The 24,472-nt window shown below is 39.4% G+C and overlaps 1 protein-coding gene across 3 annotated transcripts in view; it reads right to left on the bottom strand.

Annotated features, from left to right (window-relative positions):
- The window catches only part of aoah (acyloxyacyl hydrolase), a 106,219-nt gene extending 88,023 nt beyond the window's left edge, over positions 1 to 18,196 (bottom strand). For 2 of the 3 annotated variants that reach the window (XM_062983736.1, XM_062983737.1), the window contains exons 1-3: positions 17,967 to 18,196; positions 12,165 to 12,374; positions 8,604 to 8,743 (exon numbers count right to left, since the gene is read on the bottom strand). In XM_062983736.1, the coding sequence (XP_062839806.1) occupies positions 8,604 to 8,736 (133 nt within the window). In that variant the 5' untranslated portion in view covers positions 8,737 to 8,743; positions 12,165 to 12,374; positions 17,967 to 18,196. The remainder of the gene's footprint in view (positions 1 to 8,603; positions 8,744 to 12,164; positions 12,375 to 17,966) is intronic. The other variant, XM_008112849.3, reaches the window with a different exon arrangement.
- Between the last annotated feature and the right edge of the window lie 6,276 nt (positions 18,197 to 24,472).

The following is a 24,472-nucleotide window of genomic DNA, read 5'->3' as shown; positions in this document are numbered from 1 at the left end:
TGTAACTGACAATATTACGACATGTTTGGTTTAAATAAGATCATTCTTACCCTTTCAAAACTTAGCATGTACTTTAAAACAAAACTACAGCTGGACTTCCTGCTCTTCCTTCATCCTTTCTCTATCTGTTTCCATGTCATTTTGAAACTCAGGAGCAACATTTAGCCGTTTTATTTTTAAGACACTAGTGAAAGGATTGACTTTTAGGTGACATTTGACAATTGCTTTCTATTCCTTGATAGAATGAAGAATGTTTTCACATTTGAAGAAATGTCTTGGTATTACAGTGTCTATCATCCATTCAAAGCTTGACTTGGGCATTAATAAAACTGCCTGTCACTTTTCAGATATTTGAGTTTGTTCCACCTGCTATTGATTTATGATGGGCATAAGATGATTCTGTGCTCATACTGTTCAACAGAAGTAATCTGAAAATTCATGTTTTAAGAAACTGCTCTCCCATCATAGCATAAAAAGAGTGTGTGTCTAATGACAAAATGGCATTTCCAATAGACTAGAGGGTTCTTTTAACTACATCCCAGCTAATAAAGCCAAAGTGAGAGTTGCTGGCCACGAACCCTCTGGCAAGCTGAACAGACTGCTTAAATTAATCCACTTCTGCAGCAAACACACAAAGGAAATTCTAATTAGAATGGTACCAGTGGATGCAGATAAAAGGCTGGGCAAAAAAGGTTGCTTTTTAAAGGCATCTGGATTTGACATACAGGAATAATGCCTAATTGTGTTATTATATTTACATATTGTGGTGTTCTGAATAATCCCATTCACCTTAATGTAACCAAATGGGAACAAGTTAGCATTAGAAAATATGAAAACAAGATAACAAGGTACTTTTCCATAACCCTCTCTCATTTACAATGGAAGTGCTACTTTGTGGTCTTGGTTGAAATGACACATTTATTATTATTATTATTATTATTATTATTATTATTATTATTATTATTATTATTATTTTATGACACAGCAAACAAGGTAGATATGCTGGATTTCGTATCACAAAATCACAAGTTGAACACTTCCCAAGTGTCTAGGACTGTGTGATGTATTTTCGGATGATGCGTGCAGATTATTATTATTATTACTATTATTATTATTACCCTGCTTTATCTCCCCAAAGGAGACTCAAAGCAATTTGACATAAAAGCATTAATATACAATTTAAAATATACAAAAATGCAAATATTAAAATAGAATTAAATAATAATACACTTTATTTATATTCCACTCTATCTCCCCGGAGGGACTCATAGCAGATTACACAACACATGTAAGGCAAACATTTAATGCCTTTTACACAACGACATACAATACACAGACTGAGGTAAAGGTCCTCCCCCTTTTTCAACTCCGGAGTCTGGAGGCGATGCTGAACTTCTAGCTATGGGGAGGTGCTCTTGTTCCATTTTTCCATGCCTAGAAGTCTGTTATCTGTTGATATCTCCAAACAGTTGCCGGCATGTTTTGTATATCTGCAAGGTGTGCCCTTTTACCTTCCTGCCAAAGCGGTACCTATTGATCTACTTGCATTTCATGATTTCAAATTGCTAGGTTGGCAGAAGCTAGGCCTAACAGTTGGGAGCTTACCCCGACTCACGGCTTGGAACTACAGTAGAGTCTCACTTATCCAAGCTAAACGGGCTGGCAGAAGCTTGGATAAGCAAATATCTTGGATAATAAGGAGAGATTAAGGAAAAGCCTATTAAACATCAAATTAGGTTATGATTTTACAAATTAAGCACCAAAACGTCATGTTATACAACAAATTTGACAGAAAAAGTAGTTCAATGCGCAGTAATGTTATGTTGTAATTACTGTATTTACGAATTTAGCACCTAAATATCACGATATATTTCAATATACATATTAAAATGAAAAAGATAGATATCTAACCTAGGATATCTATCTTTTTCATTTTAATATGTATATTGAAAAAAGCTCTAATAATTATCTATCTATCTATCTATCTATCTATCTATATATAAATGAGTGATGGCATCACGGCGACCCACAAAACAACAAAACTACAGGCCCCCCAACCTCGAAATTTGACAACACAACCCATCATCCACGCCTCTAGGTTGATACAACAAAAAGAAAAGAAAAATAAAGTCCTAATTAGAGGGAGAGCAATAATTGTTTTTATCCAATTGCTGCCAGTTTAGAGGGCTAATCTCTGCCCACTTGCTCTCCTAGCAACCAACTCAGCCAAGGGACAGCCAGGGTTCAGTTAGGGGACAGGCAGATTTAGGTCTCACTTAGGCTTCTTCCACAGATTATCTAATTTGCACTGGATTATATGGCAGTGTAGACTCAAGGCCCTTCCGCCATACTTCGCCACAGCAACGCGTGGCCGGGCACAGCTAGTGTATGTATATATATATATATATATATATATATATATATATATAATAAAACTTTATTTATACCCCGCCATATATATATATATATATAAGAAAACATTGACTACCAATGTTAATAATAATCCAGAAGCTTGGATAAGCGAGGCTTGGATAAGTGAGACTCTACTGTATTATGTAATATATTTGTTAATGTTCTATTATAGTTCTCAAAATAAACACACAGGAACAAAGTGATTTGGATTGTGACTGCTTTCTTTTCCTCTGTGCCTCCAATAGCTCAGTTAAATGAATTATCCTAGTTATTAAAACACCAACAGAGTTCTATGCAATGAAAAGTGGATCGGATTCAATGGGACAGATGTAACAAAGCCCACTGCTTTCTTTCTGTAGAGAAGAAAAACTGACTGTTATGAAAGCAAGTATCTCTTCTCAAAGACTTTACATCTTTATAGATATCACAATGAACAGCTTTCTTTCTTTGCTTTATTTGATATCAAGCCTCAGACTTTCCATATGCCTCTATATAACTGAAGAACATAAGGGAAATAGCTCTTATACTCAAATGCATTGGGGGTGTTTTGTACTGTTTACATCAGAAAACCAGAATCTCTGAAATAGTTTCATAATAGCGTGGGGTACACAAAAGCAACCAACTCCCACTAGTCTAACACAGCTTTGTGGCCATCCTTTCAGAAAAACAACTACCAACAACAATTTGTAGAAAATATCTTCATTTTTACTTTTAACACCTAGCCTTTAACATTCAAAACTGCACTGAAAACTCCCCTCATTCTTAGATGGTACTAGGGGTAGTTAAATTCCCCCAATACTGTTATATCTCATTTTCTTAATTTTTGGTAATCTCTTTTAGGAAAGCCTCATCCAAGTCTTCTGTCTGGCACACAAGTCTATAGAACACTCTCAACAATGTTGCCACTGTTCTTTCTCCCTTATATTTTTTTAAAAATCAAATGTTTTCAACCTATCTGCCATGGTGCAAGTCAGAGATATTCAAAGTATTATTCAGTGGAATGATGCCAAAGCTGCTGGTTGCTGGTAATTTTCCAGGAAAGAAAGGAAGAACTGCAGGCAATGGGCACAGATATAGCACCAGTCTCTGGAACATTGATGGAGGAAATTGCTGGACTTCCATATCAGATAGCTTGGAAAATACAAATCTAAGTCATGGATTTACTTAGATGTACACATTCTTGACCTATAAGGCTACTCCTCCCCCTACTTCTTGTTTGATTAATTCATTCTGAATAAGTTATACTGCTGAATTGTTACATCTCAGTCATAAATATCATGTCATTAAGTTTCAGGGTTGTGTATTAAATCATATTTGCCTTTCTCTGTTAAGAGTTCAGATTCATCTTGTTTGCTTCCTATGCTCTCTACAATAGTGCAGAGATAGTGCTCTCATCTCCTTCCTTTTATTTTTTTCGTGTCGACTGAAAGAATCACATACCCTATGTTGTCGAAGGCTTTCATGGCTGGGATCACAGGGTTGTTGTATGTCTTTCAAGCTGTGTGGCCATGTTCCAGAAGTATTCTCTCCTGATGTTTCGCCCACATCTATGGCAGGCATCCTCAGAGGCATCCTCACAACATCTGAGGATGCCTGCCATAGATGTGGGCGAAACGTCAGGAGAGAATACTTCTGGAACATGGCCACACAGCCCGAAAGACATACAACAACCCCAATCACATACCCTGTTTCCCCTAAAATAAGACATCCCCAGAAAATAAGACCTAGTAGAAGTTTTTCTGAATTGCTAAATATAAGGCCTCCCCCAAAAGTAAGACCTAGCAAAGGTTTTGTTTGGAAGCATGCCTGCCAAACAGAACACCAGAGCATGCAGGATCCGTAAATGTACGTACCATAGAGTGTTGTACATGGAAATAATAGTAGTAACAAGAAATTCTTGATAGGATTCACTGTTTGTCTGGTTATGCTAGTTTGTGATACAACCACTGTACAGTATATAATAAATGTTCAATTTTTTTGTTCAACAATACATGTGAATTCTTTTTCATGGAAAAATAAGACATCCCCTGAAAATAAGACCTAGAGCATCTTTGGGAGCCAACATTAATATAAGACACTGTCTTATTTTCGGGGGAACACGGTATCATAGTCTGTTTCTTCTGCATTATTTGTATTCTTGTTCTCAACACTTGGTGTCTTCCTCTCCACCACAGAATACAGTGTAAAATCCTCCAACCAGGTTCATGGCATTTTTTACCAATCATAATTAAGTGTAACACATTTCTTGCCAGAAGTCCTTCTTCATGAAAACTCACACCATGGTCCAAGAATAAAATCTTTCCTGATGATACATCTGCACTTCCAATTATTCACATATAGTATTCCTCTTTCTCTTTCTGGGCCATTGTTCTGTCACGCCCTGGGCCTGTAGCTATTGTCTTTGTATAGGACGTATACTTTTTGCCCATTGGGAAGCCAGGGTGCCTCAAAGAGAGGTTCTTGAGGATTTTCCTGAAAAGGATAGTCCTTTGAGTCTTTAATGAGATAATAAAGTCTTTATTATTGAACAAAGAATAAATCTTCAAGGAATCAAATAACACTTCAAGGTTTCCTTAATAAACTGTTGGCCTTTTCAGTCTTGTCCCCAGGGGACAGACAATTGGCTTTGGATAACTGTGCTTTCTCTATAAGAAGAAAACCCCCTTATAACCTCTCCCAGGCTGTCTATAATATGCTGATGTGGGACCCACTACCGATTCCAAATGCGTCTGGATATCGAGTGGACCTACCAACCAAGGTTTGCAGATGTTTCAGCTGGGGTTCCATGGATCTGTGGTGCTGTTCTCTCTCCAAGGTTTCTTTGGAAACTTTAGGGCTGTTTCCCTCAGGAGCTGTGAGGCTGAGAGGCTGTGCGCTCTTAGCCAAAACCTTTGGGACCTTTCCCCTGGAATTTGTGTTTCTGATTCCTTGGATGTTCTATATCCCTGGATGTTCTACATCCCCAGATGTTCTTGAGATATGAAGCTTTTCTATGGGACGAGCTGGTCTACATCCTATAGCTTAGCTTCCTTAAGTGAGACTGACTTAAAAATGGCTCCTTCCCTCCCAGATCCCTGAACAAGGGGCAGAACCAAACTTAATGATGATGGACAGGCAGCCTGCCCTATGACTGCAAACATTAGCAGAAAGAAAATTAAGTTGGAGCTTCTGGTACAGCCGTACCAGCACAGCCATGATGTTCAATTGAAAGGACTGGTGAGAAAACAACCTGCATTCCAAGGTCATTTAGTTTCCTATTCAGAACCTCATTGTTGTTTGCATTCACTTGAAAATTGTGTTGGACAGTACCAACATTGAATTTGAGGTGAGCTTCATCAGGATTGACAGGATCAAGGGTGCTAATAAGGACTTTGGGGGAACTGACTGATTTGGCGGGGCTAAACCCTTGCCTTTCAGAGTAGGTTTTGATGAAGTTGTCAAAGTGGTAGACATCAGAGTCAACACATTCTCATTCAAAAGTGCCTTTAAATGGACTTCATGATTCCTCTTGAGCATGAAATCCTCGCAATAAGGAGCAGGATTGTATGATATGGCCCTCACCCAAACAAAGCAGGCACTTGTATACCCATCCTTATTAGAGCGCTTCCCTCTATCTTTTTTTAAAAAGGTTGTGGAGTGCATATCTAAGGTTGGAGTAAGACAAAGGCCCAAACAAGAAGCAAGAGTGTAGTCAGGCCAGTCCGTGGTCAGAGAGGAGGAGACATAATGCAAGCTGAGAAGAGAGTCCAAGTCAGGATACTAGATACTAGCTATGGCACTGAATAGTTTGCTCAGTTTTTGAGATTTGCCTGAGAATTCTGTACTGCAGATAATGCTCAGCCTGTCCTGATTGTAAACCAAGCCCGAAGATTAAGGAATAGCAGTGTTCACAGTTGCTGACAAAATGCCTGGGCTGGGGAGCTGCCGAAATGACTTAATTCTTAGACAATAGTACTACCACACCAGAAGGGCATATTCAGCCACCTGTTAAAAGTGCCAACCTACAAAAATATGTTGCCAGTGAAGCCAGTCTAAAACATTTTTGTACTGCTGTTAAAAGAAATCTGTATTCCTCATTTATACGTGCTGTTACCATGATTAAAATACAAAGGCTCTCGTATTGAAGTCACTTGCTTATAAATAGTTCAGTCGAGATTACTAATGAATACCATATATACTCGAGTATAAGCTGACCTGAATATAAGCTGAGGCATCTAATTTTACCACAAAAAACTGGGAAAACATTGACTCTAGTATAAGCCGAGATACCAATAAAATTACATTAATTGAGGCATCAGTAGTTTAAATGCTTTTGAATGTTTACATCAAACTGTAATTTAAGATATGACTGTTCAACTCTGATTAAATCATTATTTTCATCTTCTTCAATGTAAATGTGCTTATGTATCATTTTAATAATAATAGAGTGAAATAATAAATGTAATAATAATAATAATAAAGGCAGTAAAATAATAAATGTAACAATACCAATAATAATAAAGAAAAATAATAAATTTATCATATATACTTGAGTATAAGTCAACCTGTATATATGTCCACCAGGACCCTCACCCGAGTATAAGCCGAGGAGGGGGGTTTTCAGTCCTAAAAAAGGGCTGAAAAACTAGGCTTATACTCGAATATATACAGTAATTAGTTTCACAGTTGCAACTATACTCAGGTAAATAATATGAACACATAGTCATTGGTTATTTCCCTAAACGGTAAGCTAGCTTGCCACTAGTGAGGACTTGTTCTCATGATCCCTTTCGTTTGAAGATCATTAATCTTTATTATTTTCCCTATTAACAATTCCCCTGGGACATTGTTACTCACAAATCTGAGGAACCTAGAACAGCTTTTGTTCAGCACTTTGGTTGTTGTTGTGAGCAACTGACATAGAGAGAAATAATTGCCCACAAATAAGCAATTACTGCCATAAACCAAAAGATATCAGACTTCAAGTTTTACATTAGGAAAAAAAGAGAACAACGAAAATTTGCTACTACGAGGCGTGTTATTCTTTCTCCTCTCCATACACCAGAGTGCATAGATGGGTTTTTAGCAGCTTTTTAAGAGCCACGGTGGTGCAATGGGTTAAACCCTTGTGCCGGCTGAACTGCTGACCTGAAGATCTGAAGGTCGGTGGTTTGAATTGGTGAGACAGGATGAGCTCCAATCTGTCAGCTCTAGCTTCCATGCAGGGACATGAGAGAAGCCTCCCACAGGATGGTAACATCTAGGCAACGTTTTTGTAGACAGTCAATTCGCTCACACCAGAAGCGACTTGCAGTATATTCTCAATTTGCTTTTGAACATGATAAAAAAGCAGCTTTTTGAAGGTGATGAGAGAGGGAGCAGTTTTTAGGTCTTTTGGGAGGGAGTTCCCAGAATCGGGGAGTGATCACAGGGAAGGCCGGGCTGTGGCGCGGGCTGGATAGCAAGCCAGCTGCAACAAATCACTCTGACCAAGAGGTCACGAGTTCGAGGCCAGCCCGTGCCTGCGTCTTGTCTCTGTCTCTGTTCTATGTTATGGCATTGAATGTTTGCCTTTATGTGTGCAATATGATCCGCCCTGAGTCCCCTTCGGGGTGAGAAGAGCGGAATATAAATGCTGTAAATAAATAAATAAATAAATAAATAAATAAATAAATAAGGGCCCCTCTCTCATTCCCACCAACTGTGCTTGCAATGGGGGTGGGACTGAGAAGGGCCTTCTCCGCAGATCGACCACAAGAAACTAAACATACAATCATGTAAGGTCAAGGTCAAGGTTTTCCTCTGACACTAAGTTTAGTCATGTCCGACTCTGGGGTTGGTGCTCATCTTCATTTCTAAGCTGAAGAGCTGGCGCTGTCCGTAGACACTTCCAAGGTCATGTGGCCGGCATGACTGACATGGAGTGCTGTTACCTTCCTGCCGGAGTGGTACCTATTGATGTACTCACATTTGCATGTTTTTGAACTGTTGGGTTGGCAAAAGTTGGGATTAACAGCAGCAGCTCAAGTTCAGCAGCTCAGCAGTTTAATCCGCTGCATCACCGGGGCTCCTCCAATCATGTAGCTCCATATAAACCCACAATTTTAAAAGTACATTAATTGTTGCCAATTGGTAATTTACTTTTCATACCTTAATGGAATCAAGAATGGAGTAAGCAACCCCATCATAAAAACCCATTATTGAATACATACCCATACAGGTAAATTTCTGGTGTCTGTCATCATAAAGCAGTTTTTGTTTGACATTTGGAAGGGAGGAAAGGCCATTTGGCAAAAGCAGGAAGAGGAGCAGGAAGACTGAGGAAGGGGCCATCTTCCAACCCATTCTGATTCTGAAGAAATAAAGAAAAAAACATAACTGGAAAAGGAAGAGATGAATTAAAAAATTCCCATGGACATTACTATACTTCACACAAGTTAGACAGTTTTCATTAGTAGCAGCAGGAAACATGGAATCAAATGCATTTTGTTCATTCTCATAAGGAGAGAATACTAAAATACTTAAGAAGTTAGCTATAAGTATTTATTGAAACCAGCTGTCTTGCAACTGACACTGACAAGGATATTCCAAGCTTTCTCAACAAGTTTCAAAAGGAAACTGTCTGGATATCCCAAAAAGCAACTTTGAAAAAAGAGGAACTTTTTTTTTGGTCAAACTCTCATTCTTGCAGTTAACCTCAAGGGCAGTCATATGAAGGTGTGCTGATATGGAAGCAAAAAAGCAATTACAAAAACTACAAGAACTCCAGCTTTGGCAGCTGACACAAGGGGTAGAGGCCAGAGCTTCTTCTTTTGTCAGTCAAGGTTACATGCAGGTTTTCCATCTCCAAGTTCAATGCAGACACATGTTGCGCCCACTTTAAATTATTCCGCATGGTAGCTCTCTCTGCATGGCAACCAATTTCTGTATAATCGATCAAAACTAGTCTTCTTTATGCCATGGGGGAACTCTTTTGGCTTATCTCTTATCTCGGAGCAAGCCACTACACATAGATGATGATGATGATGATGATGATGATGATGATGATGATGATGATGATGATAATAACAATAACAACAATAATAATAATAATACAGGAAAAACATCACAGTTGTGGAAAAGAAAAAGGTTTGGATCATTGATGTCGCCATCCCAGGTGACAGTCGCATTGATGAAAAACAACAGGAAAAAATCAGTCGCTATCAGGACCTCAAGATTGAAATTAAAAGACTCTGGCAGAAACTAGTGCAGGTGTTCCCGGTGGTGATTGGCACATTGGGTGCCATGCCAAAAGATCTCAGCTGGCATTTGGAAACAATAGACATTGACAAAATCACGATCTGCCAGCTGCAAAAGGCCACCCTACTGGGATCTGCACGCATCATCCGAAAATACATCACACAGTCCTAGACACTTGGGAAGTGTTCGACTTGTGATTTTGTGATACGAAATCCAGCATATCTATCTTGTTTGCTGTGTAATAATAATAATAATAATAATAATAATAATAATAATAATAATAATAATAATAATAATAATAATACAGGAAAAACTCAGCCGCTATCAGGACCTCAAGATCGAACTGCAAAGGCTCTGGCAGAAACCAGTCCAGGTGGTCCTGGTGGTGATCAGCACATTGGGTGCCATGCCAAAAGATCTCAGCCAGCATTTGGAAACAATAGACATTGACAAAATCACGATCTGCCAACTGCAGAAGGCCACCCTACTGGGATCTGCGCGCATCCTCCGAAAATACATCACACAGTCCTAGACACTTGGGAAGTGTTCGACTTGTGATTTTGTGATACGAAATCCAGCATACCTATCTTGTTTGCTGTGTCATACAATAAAGTAATAATAATTCTTACCCACCTCTCCCCATTTTAACTGTTGTAAAAAATGTCGTGTTTCAAGTGTCATATGGTTTACTAAGCCTTTAGCATTTAAATTATTCTTATAATCTATCCTTGAGTATACCACAAGTTATAAATATTTTAATTAATAAATAAGATAGATAGATGGGTCACCATGTAAAGAGACTTACAATTTGATGAGATTGATTAGTCCCCCATAACAAGATTACTATGTGAATGTGGTTTCAAGAAAAATATAATGAGAACCACTGTAGTTGTTCATCTAAAACAGTGGTTCTCAACCTCTGGGTCCCCAGATGTTTTGGCCTTCAACTTCAACAGAAATCCTATCAGCTGGTAAACTGGCTAGGATTTCTGGGACTTGTAGGCCAAAACTCCTGGGGACCCACAGGTTGAGAACCACTGATCTACAGGCATTCCCAAGTTGGATGGCATAGGGAAGGGTTAACACCCCTGTGGTGTTTTTTCTGCTGTTTGTATCTCTGTTCAGAAGATTTCACCTCACTTTCTGTCCCTGTGATAATTCAATTTCCCCCCCAAAATTGGCTTGTTGTAGAAACAAGAAACAAGAAATTGTGACAAATCTTCAGTGGAGACGACCTTTCCCCCATGATAACTCTTCCAGGAGTGAATTTCCCTTCTGAGAGGTAGATTTCTCTCACTTCTTGTTTTCCCACCCCTCTTTGTAACTCAGAGATTGCCTGTATATCTATATATATATAATACTAGCTGTGCTGTGGCGAAGTATGGTGGTATGGGAAATAAAGTCTTGAGGAATTGGTGGTAGTTAAGGTAAAGGTTTTCCCGTGACATTAAGTCCATTATAAATGGGTTATATAGCTGTGTGGAAGGGCCTTGAGTCTACACTGCCATTTAATCCAGTTAAAATCAGATAATCTGTATTTTATAGGCAGTGTGGAAGAGACCTAAGTGAGGCCTAATTCTGCCTGTCCCCTGGGCTGAGTGGGTTGCTAGGAGACCAAGTGGGTGGAGCTTAGCCTTCTAACTGGCAGCAATTGGATACAAACAATTATTCCTCTCCCTCTAATTAGGACTTTATTTTTCTTTTCTTTTTGTTGTATGAACGTAGAGGCATGGATGAGGGGTTGTGCTGCCAAGTTTAGTGTTTCTGGGATGTGTAGTTTTGTTGTTTTGTCCTAGGCCGAAATTTCATTACCCTTTTATATATATAAAAAGTGAAATTATGTTTGTATATATGTACGCATGTTTGGGGAGAGGGCAATTCCTGAGATAGATCCCACTTCCAGACATCATTGTGACTCCTACCGATAATGGATATGAACCAAATTTGTTACACAGATCCCTCATGACCAACAGAAAATACTACCGGGGTTGCGCTGGGGGGGTGACCATGAATTTTGGGAGTTATAGTTCACCCCACATCCAGTGACTCATGCCAACAGTGGATCTCAACCAAACTTTGCACACAAAGCCAACATGACCAACAGAAAATACTGGGGGTTGGAGGGAGTTGATCTTGGAGGTTGGGAGTTATAGTTCTTGCACAGTCAAAGAGCACTGTGAACCCTGCCGACAATGGATGCATAACCAACATGACCAGTTTTGAATACTGACGGTGTTTGGGTGAAAATTGACCCATGATGTTGGGACTTGTAAGTCACCTATATCGTTATACACTTTCTAATAGGTCCTTTCGTTAAACCAGAAACCAAACACTGACTATTTCCAAGTTCAGCAGCTCAGTGCTTTAACACACTTCTCCACCGGGGCTCCACAGAAAAGAGTACAGGTGATGTTTTTCCCAGTTTCAGTACGTAGATGCTAGAGACAGTTGTTGCAGAAGCATAAGAGAGGCAGTCAACCCTAAAAAGACAACAGCAGTCTACTACATGATAGAACAAATGTTGTATGACTTACCAGTAATTTCTGAAAATGGGTCTTCTAAATATCAACGCAACATCAAAAGGAAATGCCTCCTGAGGAGACAGTTATTTCACAGAAGCTGGCTCTTGTCTTGGTTTTCCTCTTCCTCTTTTCTTCATAGCTGTGGTGTCATTCGTATGAGGGTGGGACTGGGCAGGAAAGATTATTGTTTGATGTTTTCTCATAAATGTAATCCAACTGTAACTAAAACATAAGAGGCAATTGTTCACACTACATATTGGAACCTAGAAACTACTACAAAAAATAATGTTTGATTGATTCAATGTGTCCCTTGTACTTGAATTCCAAGGGGCTGGTGTGATATGTATGGAACAGCAGTCGAAGCATTTGTTCACATATATCATGTATGTGTGTGTGAGAGAGAATGTAAGTGTTTCGATTGCTATACAGCACATACAACACTAGCTCCTTACAAATTTTACTTACATTTTCAGTATGGAAAATATGAAAATCTATATATATAAAAGGGTAATGAAATTTCGGCCTAGGACAAAACAAAACTGCACATCCCAGAAACACTAAACTTGGCAGCACAACCCGTCATCCATGCCTCTACATTCATACAACAAAAAGAAAAGAAAAATAAAGTCCTAATTAGAGGGAGAGGAATAATTGTTTGTATCCAATTGCTGCCAGTTAGAAGGCTAAGCTCCGCCCACTTGGCCTCCTAGCAACCCACTCAGCCCAGGGGACAGGCAGAGTTAGGCCTCACTTAGGCCTCTTCCACACTGCATATAAAATACAGATTATCTGATTTTAACTGGATTATATCGCAGTGTAAACTCAAGGCCCTTCCACACAGCTATATAACCCATTTATAATGGACTTAATGAATGGTAAAACTTTTACACTTTACCTTAACTACCACCAATTCCTCAATACTTTTATTTCCCATACCACCATACTTCGCCACAGCAACGTGTGGCCGGGCACAGCTAGTATTCTATAAAGGAATTTGGGAATTTGCTATTTTCCTCTTTTCTAAATACAGTAGAGTCTCACTTATCCAACATTCGCTTATCCAACATTCTAGATTATCCAACACATTTTTGTAGTCAATGTTTTCAATACATCATGATATTTTGGTGCTAAATTCGTAAATACAGTAATTACATAGCATTACTGCGTATTGAACCACTTTTTCTGTCAAGTTTGTTTTATAACATGATGTTTTGGTGCTTAATTTGTAAAATCATAACCTAACTTGATGTTTAATAGGCTTTTCCTTAATCCCTCCTTATTACCCAACATATTCGCTTATTCAACGTTCTGCCGGCCCGTTTATGTTGGATACGTGAGACTCTACTGTAATATATTGCATGGAGTATTTAAGGAGGGTTAACATGGAGAGTTAACATGCTTTCAGTGTTTAGACCCCTTTGATCCTTTGCTTAGCCATAGAAACCCACTGACTGCGGTCAAATCACACTCTTTCACCCTCAAAGAGAAGGAATGGCAGGCCCCAAAGGGCCTCACCAGATGCAAGATCCCCCGTTTCTACACACTTTAAAAACAGTTTAAAGACAATTAAAATGGAACCCACCACATGATGCAAAACGTGGGATTCCATCTGAAAAACATGTTTGAAGTTAGAAATTGAGGCTTTAGGAGTTGCGTAGCAATTGTTTTCAGCGCTCCTGATTCGTGCAGAAATGGGTTAAGGTGATTATTACACGTGGGATGGGAACTGTCCGATTGCCCTGTGTTAGATTGTTTTGTTGTTCCTGTTGATGGTCTCGAAATGAGCCTTGGTGCTCCTTATCTCACTAGTAATCCTCTTGCATGAAACCTTTATAGTACAGTAGAGTCTCACTTATCCAACATAAACGGTCCAGCAGAACGTTGGATAAGCGAATATGTTGGATAATGAGAGATTAAGGAAAAGCCTATTAAACATCAAATTAGGTTATGATTTTACAAATTAAGCACCAAAACAACATGTTATGCAACAAATTTGATAGAAAAAGTAGTTGAATAGGCAGTAATGCTACGTAGTAATTACTGTATTTACGAATTTAGCACCAAAATATCACGATGTATTGAAAACATTGACTACAAAAATGTGTTGGATAATCCAGAACATTGGATAAGTGAATGCTGGATAAGTGAGACTCTACTGTAATTAAAAAAATATTATTCAGGAATTGCACGATTTCAATAGATCAACACTTCACTGTGGCTATATTTTGTCCATTTTAAAAACCTATATTCTGCGAAGTTTTCCTTTAAAAAAGAAGAATGTGGAATGGGCAGGGACTACACTTGCCGGTAGTCCCAGAATGTGGAGGATTACAGTAGAAATTGACGAAAGTACATCTTGTGTGATGGGGTAAATATATTATCCGTTTTCTTTATAAATGGGCTGGAACGAAACACTACGGTAAGAAGACGATTCCTCCCGTTTTCCTCTCCTTATGAGATAAGGTCCTAAGTAAATCTTGGTGACCTTATGCCAGAGGCACGAACTAGTTGGTGTCCACAGTGAGAGAGAGGCCATGTACTTGTAGGATTTTTAGAATTGCTATTTAATCTCTCCACAATTATTTTCACTGTGGAAGATTAAGTCTTTAAAAATACTACGGGTGTCACTATGGCTTAATCAACAAATTTGCTCCTGCCACAGATGACCAATACAATTGCTGTTAGTCCTTCTAATGTATTTCTTTTGACAGTTGTGACCTTTTAAAGATAACATTGCTGTCAGATTTTGCATTTTGATTATCCAAACAGTTTCTGTTTTGTTTTGCTTTTACAAATAGAACTAGCAACCGTGAAAAATGGATGCCTCTCCTGTGCACAGCAGTCACTTAGGCAGTCTAAATGCAAGATGACATCTCTGTACCTGGTCCAGTGAAGCATTTTTCTTCTTTCTTTCAGCTGCGCCTTTGTTAAGGAGGCAGCACCTTATGATGCTTCCATCTCCTTTTATCTTTTGAAGAACCTTTTAAAAGCAAGTCGCATGTGATTCCATGATACTTTGATATATCTTGAAACTCTGGACCTTCAATTGTGAGGCATTGTTCCGAATGCAAAGCTTTCAAAAGCTCATTATTTCAAGGTGGTTTTTCCTCCCTTCTAGCCTTCTCTTCTCTAATAATGATTTTTTTCCTAATGCAATGCACTCTGATTATTATTATTATTATTATTATTATTATTATTATTATTATTATTATTTACAGCATTTATATTCCGCCCTTCTCACCCCGAAGGAGACTCAGGGCGGATCACATTACACATATAGGCAAACATTCAATGTCTTTTAACATAGAACAAAGACAGACAAACATAGGCTCCGAGCGGGCCTCGAACTCATGACCTCCTGGCCAGAGTGATTCATTGCAGTGATTCATTGCAGCTGCTCTCCAGCCTGCGCCACAGCCCGAGCCCAATTTACTATGTCAATTTACTATGTTTGTGTGAGCCTCCCAGATAAAGAGCTGATGCGGTGATACAGCCTAGGTTGGTCTTCAATGCCCCTAGGGATGTCCACCAAATATAAGGCCATAGGATTGTTTTTGTTGTTTATTGTTCATTCGCTTCGGACTCTATGTGACCTCATAGAACAGCCCATGCCAATCAGCTGTCACCACCACCAGCTTCTTCAAGGTCAAGCAAGTCACTTCAAGGATACCATCCATCCATCTTGCTCTTCGTCAACTTCTCTTTCTTTTTCCTTCCATTTTCCCCAGCATCATTATCTTCTCCAAGCTTTCCTGTCTTCTCATTATGTGGCCAAAGTACTTCATCTTTGCCTCTAATATCCTTCCCTCCAGTGAGCAGCCGGGCACTATTTCCTGGAGTATGGACTGGTTGGATCTTCTTGCGATCCAAGGCACTCTCAGGATTCTCTTCCATCACCACAGTTCAAAAGCCTCTATCTTCCTTCTCTTAGCCTTCCTTATGGTCCAGTTCTCGCACCCATAGGTTACTACGAGGAATACCATTGCTTTAATTATGCAAACCTTGTAATCAGGTCCAAATTAGAACCTCACCTTAGAAAACTGAGCTTCACACGTCTCCACTTACTATTGTGGAGAAGCAAATAAACTGCAAAAAGGAACTCCCACTGCATAAACACACACACAAACACTTTTCATGCAAAGTGAATATTAAACATAGACACATTTTTGGGAAACATTTAAATGATTATAACCTCCCAGATGTGGGATTGGAGGACACATACTTATACACACCTGGCTGTCTAAAATGTGGTAAGCTTCATTTTCCTAGAGGGACCAATTATGCTTGCAAATTTCGTGACTCACACAAATATATTGAAAGATATTTGCAAGCATTGGTCCCCCTAGGAAAATTACAGATCACGGAACAACAGACTGGTTCAAGATTGGGAAAGGAGTGCGGCAGGGCTGCATACTTTCACCCTCCCTATTCAATTTGTATGCAGAACACATCATTCAACATGCGGGGCTTGAGGAATCCAAGGCTGGCGTTAAAATTGCTGGAAGAAACATTAACAACCTTAGGTATGCAGATGATACCACTTTGATGGCTGAAAGCGAGGAGGAGTTGAGAAGCCTTATCACCAAGGTGAAAGAAGGAAGTGCAAAAGCTGGGTTGCAGTTAAACGTCAAGAAAACCAAGATCATGGCAACTACACCTATCGATAACTGGCAAATAGAGGGAGAAAACGTGGAGACAGTGACAGACTTTATATTTCTAGACGCGAAGATCACTGCAGATGCAGACTGCAGCCAGGAAATCAGAAGACATTTACTTCTTGGGAGGAGAGCAATAGCCAACCTTGACAAAATAGTGAAGAGCAGAGACATCACACTGGCAACGAAGGTCCGCATAGTCAAAGCAATGGTATTCCCCATAGTAACCTATGGATGCGAGAGCTGGACCATAAGGAAGGCTGAGTGAAGGAAGAGGCTTTTGAACTCTGGTGCTGGAGGAAAATCCTGGGAATGCCTTGGACCGCAAGAAGATCCAACCAGTCCATCCTCAAGGAAATAATGCCTGGCTGCTCACGGGAGGGAAGGATATTAGAGGCAAAACTGAAGTATTTTGGCCACATCATGAGGAGACAGGAAAGCTTGGAAAAGATCACGATGCTGGGGAAAATGGAAGGAAAAAGGAAGAGAGGCCGATCAAGGGCAGGATGGATGGACGGTATCCTTGAAGTGACTGGCTTGACCTTGAAGGAACTGGGGGCGGTGACGGCCGACAGGGAGCTCTGGCGTGGACTGGTCCATGAGGTCATGAAGAGTCAGAGACGACTAAACGACTGAGCAGCAGCAGCATGTTTTATCACACTATACCTAGGAAATTTTAATAGTTTAAAAATTTTCAACAAAATTCAGTTATCCCTCTCTGTGTATGTGCTATGCTCAATTTGCATGGAATTTATATTCATTCAGTTGTCCTGACAGGGAGTTGGGGACCTGAGGCAAGGTGGGTGGGGTGTGCGCATTTGGGGATTTTCACTCTATTAGCTTCTTTTTCTCCTTCCCTTCCTCTCCTTCAGAAAATACTTCTAAAGGATAATAATTATTAATCATAACAGTAATCCTAGCAAACAAAAAGAGAAGCCTACTTCTCTTCTGGAGTAGAAAGTAGAAACACAGCTTTAAGGAAGCAAAACCCTAAGCAGAAAGGAGATTGCAGCCTTGCAGGCAAGAGAGGGGATTTTAAAGGATAGCTCCATGGAGCTCCAGGTCATGACTTTTCTTTCCCTGGTTTTCCTTAAAATGCCTAAGTTGGAAAGCTGCGTGGCATGCTGCTAGTGCTGGAAGAAAAAACGCACACACCTACCTCTCCTCTAGAGTAGAATGGCTTTAAGAAGCATGAAATCTGGTCTCCTCCTCTACAAACAGAAGGGAAAGGTGTTGTCGAAGGCTTTCATGGCCGGGATCACAGGGTTGTTGTATGTCTTTCGGGCTGTGTGGCCATGTTCCAGAAGTATTCTCTCCTGACGTTTCGCCCACATCTATGATAGGCATCCTCAGAGGTTGTGAGGTATGGATAACCTAAGTAAGGAAAGGAAAGAATATATATCAGAAGGGAAAGGATCCAGAGATATGGAAGGGGAGCCTGTGGGAAGTCCCCCTTACAATGGGCTGGATATGGTGCTTTCTTAACTGCGTTGTTGTTGTTTTTTCCTTTGATACATCCCAACAATTAACAAATTTTGCAATACATCTTATTTCAGTATACATAATACCAGAAGTAATTAATGTTTAAATGACATTTTCAGTGATTCTTTGAAATGTATCACCCACCCCCCTGCCCTCCCCCCATTCCCCCCTCCCCCCTGAAACAGCAATTTAAAATATTATCATTGTATAATTTTAACTGTGTGGAACACCTGGTTCAAGGTAGTGTATCTTTCATCTCCATTTATTTTGTCAATTAGGACTGACCATTTCCTGAACCAGTCTTATTCTTTTAGGCTATTTGTATCTTTTCTTTTCCTTTGATTAATGAAGTCATTAATTATATATTCTGATCTATAAGACCACCAAGTTTCTACGTCCCATTTTGTCTCATCCCTCCATCCTCGGGCTATTGTGGCTTGTATTGCGGCTGTCATATATTTTAGGATCTCGGTCCAATTATTGTTATCGTCCTTTACCTTTATTGTGAGAGACAAATATCTGGCTTTGTCCCATATTAATTCTTTCCCTATTATTTCTTCCATTACTTTTCTTATTTTTCTATAAAAGATCTGAATTTTTCTACAGTCCCACCACATGTGGGAGAATGAACCTATTCCCCACATTTGTGCCAACACTTGTTCCAGGTATTTCCTGTTATATGTGCTAATTGGACCGGGGCTCTTTAGAGATTATTTTCCTTTGTGTTTCTTTGATCCTTATATGATTAATTTTATGAATATTATTGATCCAAGACCCTATTCGTTTCTCAGTAAAGTTTTTTTCCTTTTTCCAGTTCTCTATAAGTGTGGTTTTTGTGTTATAAGTTAAGGTGATTAGTTCGTCATACCATAGCCCAGTCATTCCTTTATCTATTTCTATTTTCCTTCTAATTATTCTATCCAATGGGGTTTCACCTGCTTCTCTTCTTTTCATGGCCTGAGCTTGTTGACACACAAGCTCCCTTGAAGGGAAGAAAGAAAAGGGTCCCAAGAGAAAGGGGAGCCTCGTAAGTTCCCCATTGGGCCAAAAAAGCCTTTTTTTTCTGGATGTGGAACGAAAATGCCCATTCAGCAGCATGCTCGTTTTCGGGAGGTACTGGAAAACGGATATGGGGGGATTCCGGTACCCAGCAAGCAGAAACAGACAGTAATTCACCCAAAATGCACAAGTCTAGTAAATACTGTACAATAGATTCATGTAATATCTTAAACAACCACTAGTTAGTGTTCAGAACCTTTTGCCAATTTGTTTGAGCCTCCAACATTAAAGTACAGGGACCATAGTTTAAGAAGCAGTGCCCTAGAGTATCAGAAAAGGGACAATGAAGGAATAATAATGTTATTGGCCACTTACATGATAGTTTTGTAGACAAGAATATGCATAAATGGAAATGCAACTCAGTGCTTTCTCTATGAAGAAACAAATCTAGACATAATATCTTCATAGTTAAGGTTGCCAAATTACCACTACCCTGCTCCTAGGTTTGCAACAAAAACTTCATTTGCCAAAATTACCTTATGGTGCTACAGGAAGAAGCATTCTTGCTGGCTAATGTCTACAAATCAAGCTGCTTTCATAAATATAAAGGACTGATTTACAATGTGTCCTTCCTTCCTACACATGAAACAAGCAGCACATATATTTTGTAATCAGGAATCCAAACCAAGTAGACAAATCGTTCATACTAAATGACCCACAGAGATAGCAAACTCCCCTTTTTTCTCATTTATCTTCCAGAAGTCAATACTGTAAAATCAATGGAAGACCGTGTAAACAAGGAAGAGGGAATTGGAAGGGTATTAATCTTTGCAGCTTCTTCACTTTAACAGAAAAAAGTTTCAACAAAGAGTCTAGCTTTATGGTTCCTGCTGGAATCATTAAATCATGCCTTACAACACTTTTGCTCTTATGCTCTGCAGTATGGCTGACTGCTTGACTGACTAGCATTCTCATTACTGCCCTTCCTATGGGTCCTTTTCAGCAGATTTAACTAGCCGACTCAATTAAATATAAATAGTATTTTTCTGACAAATGTACAAGTTGTTAGAATACCTGTTGAGCAGTGCAACAACCAATCTACATAAGCTTAAAACATTTTAAAATGGTTCGGATAATAATTACACACCTCCTGCACACATCTTGATATGTATTCCTGGCATATAACTTATTAGCGTGCATATGTGGGTACACTGGCAGGAGGGGAGAATATAGTCATTTACATTAGCAATGTCTAGCCAAGGCAATTGTTCTCATCTCCTTCTGCTTGAAATCAATTGATCCATTTAAGTGTGTTGAGGTTTTAAGAAGGAGCACTCCTCTTAACACAGACAGCTCTATGCAAGTGAATCACGCCGAGGCTAATAAAAGGAAACAACAATGTGTCCTTTTAATGCATAGGATATTTCATGTTTGGATTTTACAATGATTAATTCTTTCATGTTTTCATGCTTTCAGATACTGCTGAATTGCAGCTTCTTGCATAAAGTTACACTGGATAGGGCGCTAGAAAGTCCATTTCAATAATAACTTGCCTGCTTCAGTATAGGCTGAAAAACAAACAATTCAGGCCAAAGCAACTTATTCATTTTTAAACAGTGTAAAGTGAAGGCTTAAACCGCACATATCAAGGCCCTGTTCCATATTGGGTCCCCTGTGTTTACTCTAATATAAATAGATAGTGGTGGAGAAATTCACAGCTGTCAGCTTCAGTTCTAAATTATTGTGTAATTTAACACCTGGAAGCAAGGAAAGCAAAGAAAGCTAGAATTTAAATAATGAGAAAGAAGTTATTTCCTTCTGTTTGCAAGTTGCAAACATTTGCTGGAAATGCACCGATATATCATAACAGTGCAGAAACCATTTTAAGCTTTCCTCTGTGATGAAAAATTCATTATTCATGCACTGACATAAGTCTGTTTCTTTAATCTGAACACTGCAGTTACATCTGATGACTGGAGGAAATAAATACAAAGCCCCTGGAGATTAAAGAAATCTGTAACTTTTATCTAAAATCCATCATCTCTTGTTTACTGTATACAGCTTTATTTTGGGCTCTAAGGTTCTGAGGAATGCATATTAGCAGAAGACACCATAATCCATCTCGCCTTGCAAAACAAAATTTTGTAATGTTTTGGTCTGTCTATGCAACTGAACTGATTTTACGCTCCCTGTTTTTCACTTGAGAAAAAGCTTTAATTATCACAGAAAAAGGCAAAAGGAGGAAGCTCGGCAGCAGTTGTTTTTAAAGGCATTCACTTGGCTTTAGAAGTCTATTTTCTGAAATCAAGTTCAAATAGAAATGCTGCAGCTATACAGCAGTTTAACAGAATGAAAATGAGAACATTCTTAACTGGAAATAACAGGAAATATAAACATAGAGCTTCAGACTATAACTCTCAAAATTCTCCAGCCAGCATGGCCGTCCTAGTTAAGGATTTTTTTTAGAAGTTAGCATTAAAAAGTAATTTTTCCAATTAAAGAAAAAAAATCTGGCATTGAGGAAAATATCCTTAATCAAACTATTTCAGCCAGAAAAGAAGTCTGCAAAGCAGACACACATCTTGCTGCTTGAAGTGATGTGATGCCCCTTACCACTGCCTACCAAATGGTATACCGTGTTTCCCCGAAAATAAGACAGTGTCTTATATTATTTTTTGCTCCCAAAGATGTGCTAGGTCTTATTTTCAGGGGATGTCTTATTTTTCCATGAAGAAGAATTCACATTTATTGTTGAACAAAAAAATGAACATTTATTATATACTGTGCAGTAGTTGTCATCACCAACCAGCATAGCAGACAAAATGTGGATCCTATCAAGAATTTCTTATTACTTCCATTTTTTCCATGTATAACACCCTATTGTAGTTACATTTACCAATCCTGCATGCTCTGGTGTTTGGCGGGCATGCTTCCAAACAGAAACTTTGCTAGGTCTTACTTTCGGGGGAGGCCTTATATTTAGCAATTCAGCAAAACCTCTGCTAGGTCTTATTTTTTGGGGATGTCTTATTTTCGGGGAAACAGGGTAATACTAAAACCAGACTTGTTACCCATATTTACTCGAGCCTAATGCGCACCTCAAGGGCCCCGGATGGTGGCGCAGTTTGTTAAAGCGCTGAGCTGCTGAACTTGCAGACTGAAAGGTCCCAGGTTCAAATCCTGGGAGCAGAATGAGCACCCGCTGTTAGCTCCAGCTCCTGCCAACCTAGCAGTTCGAAAACATGCAAATGTGAGTAGATAAATAGCGGGAAGGTAACGCCGCTCCATGCAGTCATGCCGGCCACATGACCTTGGAGGTGTCTACGGACAACGCCGGCTCTTCGGCTTAGAAATGGAGATGAGCACCAACCCCCAGAGTCGGTCACGACTGGACTTAACGTCAGGGAAAAACCTTTACCTTTACTTTTAATGCGCACCTCAGTTTTCAAAACCCTGAAACCAAAGAAAGTATTTGCTGGCAAATGTCATGTGCAGCAGCAAAAAGTGCACTCTTTGTAATATGCCCATTACAGTTGTTGCCTGCTTAGAATTCCTTCTTTAAAAACAATTGTGTTGGAACATCAAAGTCTTTAGCAATGGAAAAGAAACCTTGCGGTGCATTATGCTATACAATGAATCCACTTTAATTGCCTTTGTTCAGTGCTATGGAGTCATGGGAGTTTGTAAAAGGTCTTGAGCCTTCTCTGCCAAAGAGTATTGATGCCTCATCAAACTAAAAATCCCAGGATTGCATAGTATTGAGTTATGACAATTAAATTACAGATGACATCCCCCCATCCCTCAAATAGAATCTCCAGGTGCTTCTGAAGCAGCTTCCCCTATTGCTTTGGCTCAGGACTAAGATTACAATATTACGGAGCCCCTGGTGGCGCAGCGGATTAAACCGTTGAACTGCTTAATTTGTCAAGTAAAAGGTTGACGATTTGAATCCAGGGAGCGGAGTGAACTCCTGCTGTTAGCCCCAGCTTCTGCCAACCTAACAATTCATAAACATGCACATATGAGTGGATCAATAGGTGTCACTCTGGAGGGAAGGTAACGGCATTCCATGCAGTCATGCCGGCCACATGACCTAGGAGGAGTCTATGGACAACTGCGGCTTTTCGGCTTAGAAATGGAGATGAGCACCAATCCCCAGAGTTGGACATGACTGGAGTTAATGTCAGGGGAAAACCTTTACTTTTACCTAACTTGCACCCTAATTTTGGCAAGGTAATTTAGCCAAAAAGGTGAGCATTAGATTCAAGTAAATATAGTATTTCTTTATCTTTCTCTCTCTTCGGTTGTTTCCAGCTAATGAGTTCTCCAACTGATTCTTCAAATACTTCATTCTGACATTTACCATAAACTACTGAGCTCGTTCTACACAGACACTATAATCCATCTTGAATGCGGATTAAAACAAACAGGTTCTGTTGTGCAGTGCTTACACAAATACAGTAGAGTCTCACTTATCCAACGTTCTGGATTATCCAACACATTTTTGTAGTCAATGTTTTCAATACATCATGATATTTTGGTGCTAAATTCATAAATACAGTAATTACTACATAGCATTACTGCCTATTGAACTACTTTTTCTGTCAAATTTGTTGTATAACATGATGTTTTGGTGCTTAATTTGTAAAATCATAATCTAATTTGACATTTAATAGACTTTTCCTTAATCCCTCCTTATTATCCAACATATTTGCTTATCCAATGTTCTGCCGGCCCGTTTATGTTGGATAAGTGAGACTCTACTGTACCTGAGGAACTGGTTTGAGGCTGAGACAGTGGCCACAATATCTGCTGATTGCAGATTGAAAATGAATTCAGGAACTCAGTATCCGCAGCTAGATAGTTGTTTCTTAACCTCTGAGATGAGAATCTCCATGTCAGTTCAGGATCAGTGCAGGCCACAGGAAATGTGGACAAAGGGGTGGAAAGCGAGTATTCCCATGGGAGTGTTGCAGTTTCCTCTCCCAGAGGAGTACTTGTTTACTTTCCAGAAAGCTGTGTTTGGGTGGTTTTAAAAGGATTTCAGTGCTAGCCATATCCTGACAAGCACTCTGCATTTTTTGGTATTAGTTTTGAGCCCAGCATGGGATATAGTCCGTGGCTGCAATGCATTATCTGGCTTGTTTCAGACTTAATTAAAAAACACCGCACAATTTCTGACTT

Source organism: Anolis carolinensis, chromosome 6 (genome assembly GCF_035594765.1).
Source record: "Anolis carolinensis isolate JA03-04 chromosome 6, rAnoCar3.1.pri, whole genome shotgun sequence".
Taxonomy (NCBI): Eukaryota; Metazoa; Chordata; class Lepidosauria; order Squamata; family Dactyloidae; genus Anolis; species Anolis carolinensis.
The sequence above is the reverse complement of the archived record's forward strand: the minus strand, read 5'-3'. Positions and strand labels throughout refer to the sequence as shown.